A 12324-nucleotide genomic window follows, 5' to 3' on the forward strand; every position below is an offset into this window, starting at 1 on the left:
TTCCTAGAAAACGTCCATCTCCGCCCGGGGACGCTGCTGCACCTGAGAGGCTCGAAGCTCTGAAATACCAGCGGATAAAGAAGCCCAAAAAGTCATCCAAGGGCTCCTCGAAATCCAGAAAACAACCCAGTGAGTGCGAGGACCCCACGGTCCCCAACGGCATTCCCTGTGTCCTGCTGTGAGCAGAGCTTGGGCAGATCCCTGCCGGCTCCAGCGCTGGGGTTCTCCAAGCCTGTTCCTGGATGCTGCCCTTGTTCCCTGCCTCCCAAAGGGATGTCTCCCTGGGCTGCTTGCCTGCAGGTTGTCCTTCCTTTGCTCCTCCAAACCGAGTCCTTTCCATGCATCTCCCATATTTAGTCATTTGTTTGGATTTTGAGTGTTAATTTCATTTTCCCTGATGCCCGGCATTTTCCCTTCTTGCCACGCTGCGTATTCAGGGCCAGGCTTGCTGTCACCTCCCTTTTTCAGCAAGCAAAGTGCTCTGCTCTGCCTGCTGCTGGCTCCAGTCCCATCTGCCTTCTCTCCCCCCTTCCCAGATGGCTCTGCCTCCCAGGTTCAGCACCCTCCCAGCTCTCAGGTACTGTCACCTGACGAAGCTGTCTGCCTCCGCAAGAAGAAGAGACACCCTCGTCAGGACCCCTTCGCCCGGCTCTCAGCGCTCAAGGACGACCTCTGCCACCGGCAGATCCCTGAAGACCAGACAGCCATTCTCAACAGCGTGGACCACGATGACACCAGTGGACACGCCACCCTGCTCTAGCCTAGCGCCGGTGCCAGGAGGTTGAACAGGAGCGGTGGAGGGAGCTGGTGTCACACCACGGGGGGATGGAGGTGATGGGAAAGAGGGGGGGACACCCCTAAGCTGTCACCTCTCTGAGGGGTTCGGTGGCTCACGGCGGGGACGAGCTGGGGGGACCCGGGGGATGCTTAGGGGAGGATGCTTTGGGCTGGGTGTTCCTCAAATCCACTTCTCCCCCACCCCGAACAGTTTGGGTGGGGTGGGAAGGGGGGTGTTGCACCTCGGTTTTGGAAAAGATCTCTAGGCTTCAAAGGCATGGATGGAGCTTTTGACATCTGCGTCGGCAGCGCGTGTTTAGGGGGAAAGTGTGGGATTGAGCAGCTGGCCCTCAATCGCCAGAAGAAGTTGAATGACACAGGGTGTAATTAAGTGACAAGAACCTAACAACCCAGGCGGGAACTGGTAATCCCATGAATCTGATTATGATAAAACCATGACCAAATAATCCCAGGAAAGATGTAATTGTGAAAATCTCCCTGCCTCCCCCTTCCCAGCCTCCTTTGACGTGAAGGTAACAGCAGCAAAACCATCCGTGACGTCTTTCCTTACCTATCTCTGAAAGGGAAAAGCCAGAAAGACCCCCAGCCTTGGAATCAATGTGAGAAATCACCATTTGTCTGTGTGTAAACGCACTCGAGCCTCGTTGACGTGTGCTTGCGAGCACGCAGGTGCGGGGCTGACGCGATCCGAGGGTGTTTCCCCCTCCAGGTGTGGCGTGTGCCAGCTTTGATGAGGGTGGGTTTGATTAATTCTGCCCGACTGCTCTGTGTATCTCAGGCAAATGTTCTTCAGCGCCGCGTGTGATGTGATTTCTTACTGTGTGATGTTTAATCCCCACCCATAACCGCAAAGGGGGAGACACGGGCGTGCGAGCGAGCGGGGTTTGGCTGCCTGGTCCCCAAAGCCTCCGTCGGCAGGTGCTGAGCCCCAGGGAGAGCATCTGGAAGTGCCCAGCTCTGCGGATGGACGTGGACGGCTCCGTGCAAAGCTAAGCCCAGCGTTTCGCGCCAGCTTAAAATATGTTGCTGCTGGTTTCACCGTTTTTCCCTTTTTCCTTCCTGCTCCAGCCCGCTTGTGTCGGCTGTGACACCTGCCAGGGTTGTGTCCCTCCCTTTGCTCCCTGTTCCCCTCAGTAATGCTGTTCTAACTCTTCACCAGAATGTATTTCCTCTTCAGAATAGGGTAGGTTTGGTGGCTGGTGGTTTTCTGGATTGCATAGGCCTTTTTTTTGGTTTGTTTTTAGCAGGCAAGGTGTAACCCGAGAACAGCTGGGCTCACTTTTCCTGCTCTGCCTCCACTCTCTGACTGCGTGGCCTTGGGCAAGTCACTTGACCTCTCTGTGCCTCAGTTCTCCCATCTGTAAAATGGGGATAAGTCATATTTGAGCACTTTGGACAAGCACTTGGTGGCCTACAGACTGCAAGTGCTATGTAAATGCTTAGTGCTAATACCAAGCAATCCCTACCTTTAAAATATTTAGAGTTGGTTCTTTTTTTTTTGGTTTGAAGTGGTAAAATCAACCACTGCATCCAGGTTTGCACAGTTCTTCCTCTGCGGTAAAGTGCTAAACCCTCCAGCCTGCCTGGGAATAAAACACCGAGTGTTTCATGTAGATATTCTTGCTTTGAGTGGATTCAGGCTGTAGAAAAAGTGTCAGGAGAGCTGGAGAGCCTGCAGGCATGTTTTTAGCCCCAGGCTCTCTATTTGCATATGAAACTTTTGTTTATTCCCAGGTAGAATTGCCAAGAGATTCTCTGCAATCTCGCCTTTAATTCTGCTTTGCCTTGGTTTTTGCTCTTGCTGCTGGTTGAACCTCCAAGGGCTGAGATGTCTGGAGGAAGACGTGAGCTCTCGGTGGTGATCTGGCTCTCTGACCACGCCACGCTTTTAGGTCGGAGCCTGTTGATTGCTCTGCCTCCATATACCTGGTTTTAGAGGTTGTGCTTCCTTTCCCAGCAGGATGCTCGGGAACCTGTGGCCACCAAAAGCAGAGCACCGTGTCTTTTCCAATCTCCAGGCCCTAAGTAAGGTTTGAACCGCTGGACAATGAATCCTCTAAATCGATAACCAGATATTTCTGAGCTTTAACAACTTTCTCAAACCATCACCAGGTTTGTCTTGGGAAGGAGGGAGGGTCTGGCAGAAATGCCCCTCTCTTTCCAGCCTGCACCAGGGCTTTTTATTGACGTGACGAGTGACCTGACGTAAGAACCTCAACTCTCAGAGTGAGAACTCAACCTTGCTAACCAGTATGACTGCGAATTTCTTTTCTTTGGGTGTGTTTTTAGGGTTTTTCCCTAGAACCCGCTCGGATCTGAATTGATTTAATGCCATTCTCCCGCTCGGCAGCGGGGAAAACTCTGCCTGGCTTGGCCAACTCCAGCTCACCGGTCACTCCAGCCGGGCTGCTCCTGATGGACAGGTGACCCTCGGGGCTGGGGGAGGCGTGGAGGCTCTGTGCTGCCCGTGCCATGGCCAACTTGCTCTTCCTTTTGCTCTCATTGCCTCAGCCTCTGGAACAGAGGGTTGCTTTTCCATTTGAGTGCTTTCCAAACGATTTACGACACCCGTTCGGAGGGGCCAGGCGCTGTCTTCAGGCTCTTGAGGTTTCTACCTCAGGACTATGCCCCATCCCATCTTAAGGAGCTCTAGAGGACTTGGAGTGCAGGGCAGGTTGACAGAGCATGCTGGCTTGCTGGGTCAGTCTTTTGAGATTTGTTTTCCTTTTGCAGGTGTTTTGAGCCACTGGGCTTTTCATGGTCTTCGACCTTTAGAGGCTGGAGCTGCAGCCCTCTCTCTTTCAGCCGTGTACCTGCCACGCTGCTGGAGTGGGAAATCCCGCCCGGGCGCCTCGTGGAAGCAGCTCCTCCCTAAAACCATCCTTAACTCCTTTCCCTGCTAGACCGAGTTACCTTCCGATAGACTCGGGCCGTGCTTTGGCTGACTGGCTCGCCTCTTGCTTTGGCAACCTCCTCCTCGCTTCTCCCAGCCCTCTGGTTTCCATGCCCTTCAGGGTTGCTCCTCTCTCCTTCCGTGGACCTGGAAACATCGAAGCCGTGTCAGACGATGCCAAACACTTCCCCCATTTCACCCCCGTTTGAACTCCGTGTCGCTTTGGTGGTTTGCAAACACAGCTGCTGTCGCTGCTGCTGCTGCTTCTTCATTATTTTTTTTTTTTTCCTTTCATGCTGCAAAATATATCTTGATTTTTATCTTCCTGGGCCAAACTCTCTTATTTTCTAAGCTGGTCTGAGGTAGATGGCTCTTTCTGTATCAGTAACTGTACGATTCCTCCTTTCACGTTGTGAACATGATGTTCCATTAGGTCCCTTGGCAAATCCTGGCCCACGGTGAAAAAATTCCTCTGAATCACAAGGATATTGTCCCTGGGCTCTACTGGGGTGTCAGTGTAGGGATACCAGCTCAGTTTTGGGGGGTCCTTGCTGATGCTTCTCCCTGCAAGGTGGCCATGGTGGGGATGCTCCAGCACTGGCTTCATGCCACCTTGGGGTTTGCAGGACTGGGGCACCCTGAGCTGGGGAAGGTGGCATGGAGAGGTGGGTACAGGATGCCATGGAGATCCTGTGGAATAGGGGTGCTCCTGGGGTGCTGTCCCTTGCAGTCCAACAAGGAATCCTGGAGCAGCCAGGGAAAAAGGGCAGGGAAAGTGCTTTGCCTGCTTTTCCAGCAGGGCTTGCTGAGCTCTCATCCACGTGTTTCTAAGGTGACTTTGCTGTGCAGCCCCAGCAGCGTTTCGGCTCTGCGGTGTTGACGTGAAGGAAAATGCAAGTTGGTGTAAGGGGGGAGACGGAGAATTCAGGGCTCATTTGTGGGGCCCTGTTTCTGTGCCTACCACTAACAGCACCCACAGGCACAGGGAGTGATGAGTTTGTGGGATGGGGGAGCTGCCAGGTCCCAGGGCCCTTTCCTAGTCTGAACCTCAGCATGGTTTGCAGTCTGCCCCCTGAGTCTCCATGAGTCCTCATGCTGTCTGTGTGAGCAGGGGATGCTTTTCCTGGGAGGATTCTCATTCCTGCTCCCCTGTGACTTGGAGGCTGCTTTGGGGCACTGGGGGACTCCAGGCTGTTCATCTGGTGTTTGTCACCTTGTCAGCTGGCTCAGTGCCACTGGAGGAAGGCTGGAGGTGATGCTGTTTGGATGTATAAATGTAAAGGGAATATAAAGGGAATAACAGCTTACTGTACCTACCTCTGGGAATGTTGAGGACACTGGATATGGGATCAGCAGCCCAGGCACGGTCCTGGCAGGGCTTAGTCATGTCTGGTATGATCCAGACATGACACACTTTCCAGACTCATTGCTGCTCCCACCTTGCTGTCTGTATTAGGACAAAATCAGCCTGGCATTTTGGTTTCTCTTCCTGCTTCAGGCAGTGACGTAGATCTGGGAGTTCTCAGAGTTTTGGGTTGGTTTCAGCTGTAGCTCTTGTCTGGAGGTATTTTTCCATGAGGCTGGACCTTCAGGGATTTCCACACGTCCCACATGGGCTCGCTGCAGCCCCAGACTGAAGTCAGGGCTTTTCTGGAAGGAAATCTTCTCAAGGAACCGGAGTAAAACCCACTGTACATATGAGATATAAATAGCTAGAGAAGCATAGGACAAAGGTAGCTAGGTTTGCAGAATTCAGTAGATTTGCATGTCGGGGTATGTGTGTGTCATGGGGAGAGTTTAGAGCTGTGCTGGGGCAGGGGATCAGGACGGGCAAAGCTGGGAAGGGGCTGAGAGCAGCTGCAGCCTGAGGGGAATTTGGGGATGGAGAGGCACCGGCGTGCGCTGCGGCCCTGCTGCACACAACAGATCACTCTGTTCCATTATTTCATCCCCAGTTTTTAGCTTTGCTTTGTTCATTGTCTGTGACTCACCCCTGGGCCCTGAGATGGAGGAGCAGGAGGGACAGGTCCTGTGCTCTGCGTGTCCAAGGCACGTGGGGCGTGACAAGGGACACGACACAGGAGGGGGATGTCACGTTGCCTCTTACCCGGTGCCATCGCTCAAAGAAAAAGCTGCACCATGCAAAAACCCTTCCCTCAAGTCCCTCTAGATGCTGCTCTCTGGTTACTCGTGTGAAAGCGTTTTGCTTTGCGTCTGTTCTTCCCAGAGAAGCGTGAGTCAGAAGGGATGAGAGAGGGATACAGCTAAATTTGTCCCCTGAGCTGAGGAATGCAGCACTGGCTGTGCCAGCCAGCCCCAGCAGTGCCTCCCGGGAGGGACAGGGTGTTCTTGACAGTGTCTTTTTATTTTAAACCTCATCAGCAGGACTTTGAGGATCTGAGGCAGAGAGGGGATGCGGTCACCAGTGATGCCAGAGCTGGTACTGATGGGGGCAGCTGGATTCAGGCTGGATCCCCACTCCTCTCCCAGAGTCATCCCTGTGCTGTCTGGGCACAGGGTAGTCCTTACAGAAAGCAGGATATTTACTCCCATTTTGCCCTTTCAGCTTAGTTTTTTTGGGGTTTTTTTTCTGTTTCTGAGTATCTTGACTCCTCTCTGCCTGTGTTTGTGGGAAGGAGAGGTGGGAAGTGCAGTTGTTCCTGTTAGAGATCTGTCAGGGACGCTTGATCCAGGAGCTGAGTGCTGGGAAGCAGCGACCACATTTGGCAACACTAGTGCCAGCAAAGAAGAAACTTAACATTGCACTCAATTTCCATCAGCTGGCACATCCCCAAGCAGGGAGGACCAGTGTGGACAGATGGGGGCCTGTTCCCCTGGCTGGGTGACTGGGATGAGAGGGAGCTGTGTTTGCCCATTTTCCCCAATTTCAGGTGTTTTGGCACAGCTGGCTGAGCTCTTTTCCTCAGCATTGTGTGGCAGCAGGACAAGCATCCCCAGAACTGGGGCTCTGGCTGACTTTTGATATGTGCATGGATGGAGGAGGGACCTGGGGAGGGGGTGGGCAGAGGGGCTGGTCCAGGCTCGGGGATGTTGGATGAGGCAAGCATGTGCTGTAGAGGTAGATAAGGATTTTTGTACAGGTTGCAGTGGGGTGGGAAATGCAGGATGGAGGGGCTGGCATCCCCCACGGAGGACAGATTTTTGCCCAGATTTTATATTTACCATCGAAATGACACTTTCTCTCCCAGGAGGGCTTTTATTCTTGTTCTCCTGAGGTTGCAGGGCTGCAAAAGAGGGTGCCCATCTTCCCGGGTCTGAAAGCTCTTCAGATTTCCACCCACTCCCCCCCCAGCACTTAGATTAAAATAAAACACACACAAAAAAAAAAAAGACTTGAGAAATGAGCCCCAGTATCTCTATCTAAAGAAATGATATTGGTGTATCGAAACTGCATTGTATATAAAATTAAACAAATATATATTTACTCTCTATTTTAGAAGGGGGGGAGAATAAATATTTAAAATAATTCGTTAGTAATAGGTGTCAGAAACTTCTGTGCAGCATGAGAGAGGCTGTCAGAGGTGGGGAGAGTCTCAACAGCAGGAGCAGAGTGAGTATTTTTACATTATATTGCGCTTCAGCTTCTCTGCTTCTCCATCCACCTATAAATAGACAAAAATATATATACAAATATATATATATATATAAAAATTATATATATCTAAGTCACATAGCTGTTTTATTTTTGTATCCATGCCTAGTGCTGTTTGAGCAATACAGTGGCGAGGGAGAGGAGGGCTGGGCCAGGCTGGGGGGCTTGCAGTGCTCCGGGGGATCTGCCCTCTCCGGACCCAGCATCACCACTGTTTGCTCTTTCAGTAGGGAAAAAACACTAAAAAGGGACAAAATCCCGGGATGAGGAAGCCTGGGCTTGCTGCCAGCTTGCCCAGGGCCGTGGTGAGGTGGTGTTTCCACTGAGGGCTGTCTTGGGCTTTTTTTTCTCAGAGAAAAAAGACAAATTTCAGCTCAGAGGAGCAGCAGGCAGCTGCAGCCTGGGGGGTGGCACAGGGTGGGACACGCTGTGGGGACAAGGTCCCCACGCTGCTGCCTCCCTGTCACCTGTCCCGGCTGCCCTGATAAACCTCGAGGGTTTCTGAACCCCTCAGAGCCACCCAGGTGGCCACAGAGGGATTCTCCAGGTCCCTGCACCCGGCTGGAGCGGGGAACCTGCTCTGTAGGGAATGTGAGGACTTGTCCAGGAGAGACCCGGGGCTTACTGGGGCTGTGGGGCTGCTGGGGTGCACTGGGGCAGGATGTGGGTCTCTCCCTGCCTGGATGGGTGGGATCTGGGTCTCTCCCTGCCTGGATAGGGTGAGGGGTTCTTCCTGCCTGGATGGATGTGTTGAGGGGCTCTCCCTGTCCCTATGGATGGGATGTGAGGCTCTCCCTGCCTGGATGGATAGGATGTGAGGCTCTCCCTGCCCCTCTGGATGGGATCTGGGACTCTCCCTGTCCCTCTGGATGGGATGTGGGACTCTCCCTGTCCCTATGGATGGGATGAAGGGCTCTCCCTGTCCCAGTGGCTGAGGTGGCATCGAGCCCTGGCACGGTGAGGGATGTGCTGGGGATATCTGGGGCTTTTCCTGCAGGGCAGAACGGACCCGCCGCATCCCTGTCCCCTTCCCCCTGGGCTGTGGCAGGACAAGGAGCCAGTTTGGGACTGAGCAATGCCAGGGAGCTACAAACACCCCTCTGCCTTCGCTGGGGCACTATTTGGGGATTGTCTTTGGGCAGTGGCGACCAGGGCTTCACTCCCTTTGGTCTGTGTCCCTCAATCCTGGGTTCTAGGGGGTCCAGGTGCTGTTGTTTGGGCTCAGATGTCCCCAAGGGGACAGTGGCACAGCCCTGGAGTGCTGACACTCCTGCAGATGTCCCTCAGCGTGGTGCCCGCTCGCAGGAGCTGCCCCCTCGCAGCAGCCCCGTGTCCTCCGTAGGTGTCACCTGTATTTTCCATGATATTTCTCTCTCTTCTTCGTCGGGTCGGGGGTGGGCTGGGGTGGGGGATGTTTCTAATATCCAGCCGAGATTTGTTCAGCACCAATTCTTGATATTCAAAGCAAAGCATGTTTGGTGGGACTAACTTGCATTTATTAGCGGTAAATACATAAGTGAGTATTTTATATGTTAAAAAAAAAAAACAAACAGGAAAAAAAAAAAAAAGGATGTCAGGAGAAAGAGAAGGGATGAGATTTCTCATCATTCAGTGTCCGGGCTGGGGGGCTGCCTTGCCCCCTCCCCCCGGTGGGGCTTTGGGTATTGCTGGGGGTGGGCGGGGGGGGCGGGCAGCTTTCTCCTTTCCCCATCTCCCCCTGGAATCACTTACAGAAAAAAAACAGGCAAAGGAAAGCTCGAAATGTTTACAAAGCACACTTCCCACAGTACCGTTAACCCTCTGGATGCCAAACAGACACATCAGGAGCTGCCCCCTCCCTGTGCTTAGGGCTGGTGGCTCCCACAGCATCGTCCTGCTTCCCTTGGTTTTCTTTGGTTTGGTTTTTTTGGACACCATCCCTGCTGCCTCCATCTGCGTGCACCTGCCTGGAGCTTGCTGTCCAGGGGTGGGGGGTTTGCTTCTGCCCCTTCCCAGGCTCTTCCTGCTCACCTGGGAGCTGTCCAGGGTGGGGTTTGCTTTGCCCCCTCTCAGGCTCTCCCTGCTCACCTGGGAGCTGTGGGAAGTGCCTGTCTCTGCTCGGGAGGTTCTGGCTCGGTGGGAGATGCTGGCACTCACTCCTTGCCCTCCCAGATGCACTTTAAGGCCAAACTTCCCTTTTTCTCCTTCTCTGGGGCTGGCACAGAGCAGGCAGGGGATGCTCCCGTGGCCCCAGGGGGTGCAGGACCTTCCACACACCTGTGCAGGCTCTGGTCCCTTGGCATTTCCCGTGTGGGGAAGCCCTTTGGGAATCCTGGGAATGCCCACGTTGCCATAAGGTTCATCCTTTGGGCATTAGGGGATCACAGCTGCACTGCAGCTCCTCGGGAGCTGGGAGCATCTCCAGCTCTCCCATGGGAGCATCCCTGGCTCTCCGGGGGAGCCCAGACTTTTTAATCCCCTTTTAACAGGTTTGTAGACTCCCTGAACCCTCGTAGACCTCCATAGGTAGCTCTTGATTTAATCCCCTCCTAACCCCATAGTGTTTTCCCCTAAGGCAGGATTTTCTTCCGGACCCACCCAACGCATCTCTGGTTGCGTGGGACAACTTTTTCCTCCTTTTAAGAAGAATTTCTTGCCTCTGGATATAAAGACTAGACCATCCAACCTCGTTTCCATCTCTTGAATGTCGAGTATTACGATGTATAACACACGTTAGGGTGCTCTTTGGTGCTGTTTCAATGGTAACCAGTGGAACTGACTTTTTTAAATAACAATAACAATAAAAGAAACTTTAGTGCCGCTGGTTCCATAACATTCGTTGTTGTGACTTTTTCTTTTTTTTTCTTCTCTTTTTTTGGAAGTTTTGTTAGGGTTTTGTTTTCTTTTTTTTTTTTAATTCTTTTTTAATTTTTACTAAACAGTGAGTAGCGATCAGCTGCCGGGTTTCTGTGGTGTTGGTTTTAGTGACTGGTGGATGCTGTGAGCTTGGCGGGCTGCGTCACAATTTAGTGGGATTTGGGATCAAGTAGCTTCATTTTGGAACTGCACACAGCAAAACGAGCATTTGATGGGAGCCCAGACGGCAACTAGAGGGTTAATTTTTGAACTTTCAGGTATGTTCCTCAGAAGAAAATAATAATAATAATTAAAAAAAATAATAAAAAAAAGATAATAGAAACAAAACACTATTTTTTCAGTAAGCTTTTTTTTTCTGTAAACGATTTACAAATAAATCTGACATGATGGTGCTGTACCAAAGCCTTATACGAAACTTATTCCGCTCTCTCTATAATCTCTCTGTATCTGTATTGTTGCTCTCGGCCTCCGCCAAGGCCAGGAAATGCCAGCAGGAGGGACCGATGGCCCGATCGGCATCCCTGGAATTCCCTGAGATGGGAATCGTATCCCTGGAATTCCTTGGGATGGGAATCGCCATTCATTCCCCGGAATTCCCGGCCCCGCGGGGAGGAAAAGCCAAATTTCAGCATCACTCCCCAGGCGCGCAATGAGGGGCACAAGTCCCTCACCCCAAACTCTCCTTCCCACTGGGTGCTATCCTGCCCTGGGCAGGGATCCGAGACCTCCAGGGCGTTTTACCCACCGAGCCCCCTGCTCCGGGGGATTCCACATCTTCCAGCCCAGCCCGACCTCCTCTGCAGCGCTCAGCCAAGGCAGACCCTGGCTCTGCCCTGCGAGCCCTCTCCCAGCCCTTCCCCTGGGGAGCTGGGGCTGCTTTGAGAGCTCGAAGCAATAATCCCACTCTGCCAAGAAAGTTGGGTCCTTTTGGCTCTTGGACTGTTGTCAGTTTAATGAGTAAATGCTCATAAAGCCAACAAAAAAGTGGAAGAAATGAGAGTTTGAAGCCCTGCCTTACTGGGAGTGGCTGGCCCCTCGGTCTCTGCCTGTTGGAATTTTAAGGCCTGCTGAGTATTTAATTTATCGCCGGTAACATTGCATGTTCATAGATTGACTTCTTGAGTTGATTTTTTTTCTTCTTTTAATGTACCCACTATAAGAAATTCTGGCAGTGTTGCAATGTTACGTACAACTAGCCATGCTGTAGGAGAATGATGGGTTTTGGAATCGATTAACTTGCTCCTCATGTAACATTACCCTGCTTCAGAAATGTTTTGTATTTTGATATAAATAAACATTTGCTAAAAAAAAATATATCTATAAAAAGGCTCGGTTGGTGCCATTGATTTGCTCAGAGATGCTGTGGGGAGGGGGTGGGCAGCCCCAGAGGTGTTTGTGGGGGATGCAGGGCTGTTCTTTGCCCTAAGCATCCCAAGTTGTGTTGTCCTCATGGGATTTGCAGCGTGCTCCAGGCTGAGCTGGATTCTGGGATGGGCACTGATGCTCAGGTCCTGATTTGGGGCAAGGAATAGAAGGGAAGACAGCCCCAACCCCATCTGGCAGGGTGATGATGGACAGTGAGCCCTGTCCCTTACTGTCCCCTCCCACAGCTCCCCTTTCTGATCCCCTCCCCTTCATCTGCTGCCTTTGGAGTTTTTTCACATCTTTTTTACACTGATTCATCCCACAGGAGTCCCAAGATAATGAAATCTGTGTGCAGCCATGGAGTGTGTCTGGGACTGTGCGGTGCCAGCTGTCCCCAGGCTCGCTGGTGGCCGTGCCCTGCTGTCCCCACGCCCGCTGATGGCAGTGCCACACTGTCCCCAGGTTCTCTGGTGGCCATGCCCCGCTGTCCCCAGACTCGCTGGTGGCCGTGCCCTCGGTCCTCAGGCTCATTGGTGGCAGTGCCCTCTGTCCCCAGGCTCGCTGGTGGCCGTGCCACGAGGTGGCAGTGCCGGCTCGGCAGCTCCCGGCGCTGGCGATGCGCTCCGAGGAAGACGAGGATGCCTCGATCACCTCCAGCGTCGCTGCGCTCCGTGTGTCCCCCACAGGGCCGGCATGGAGGGGATGCTTCTGTCGGTCCTTCTGTCTGTCCATCCTTCTGCTTGCCCCTGAGCGATCCCCCAGCGCTGGGGTCTGCACCAAGTTCCTCCCAGCCTCCCTG

At 52.8% G+C, this 12324-nt stretch overlaps 1 protein-coding gene across 14 annotated transcripts in view; it reads left to right on the top strand.

Annotated features, from left to right (window-relative positions):
* IGSF9B (immunoglobulin superfamily member 9B) overlaps nt 1–7082 on the top strand; it is a 47963-nt gene extending 40881 nt beyond the window's left edge. For 10 of the 14 annotated variants that reach the window (XM_005492585.4, XM_014271041.3, XM_005492587.4 and 7 more), the window contains 2 exons: nt 8–129; nt 537–7082. In XM_005492585.4, the coding sequence (XP_005492642.2) occupies nt 8–129; nt 537–760 (346 nt within the window). In that variant the 3' untranslated portion in view covers nt 761–7082. Of the gene's footprint in view, nt 1–7; nt 130–536 lie in introns of those variants that run through there. The other 4 variants (XR_012577055.1, XR_012577056.1, XR_012577058.1 and 1 more) reach the window with 4 other exon arrangements.
* The last annotated feature ends 5242 nt before the right edge of the window (nt 7083–12324 follow it).

The sequence above is a fragment of the Zonotrichia albicollis genome, chromosome 27 (assembly GCF_047830755.1).
Source record: "Zonotrichia albicollis isolate bZonAlb1 chromosome 27, bZonAlb1.hap1, whole genome shotgun sequence".
In the NCBI taxonomy this organism is placed as follows: Eukaryota; Metazoa; Chordata; class Aves; order Passeriformes; family Passerellidae; genus Zonotrichia; species Zonotrichia albicollis.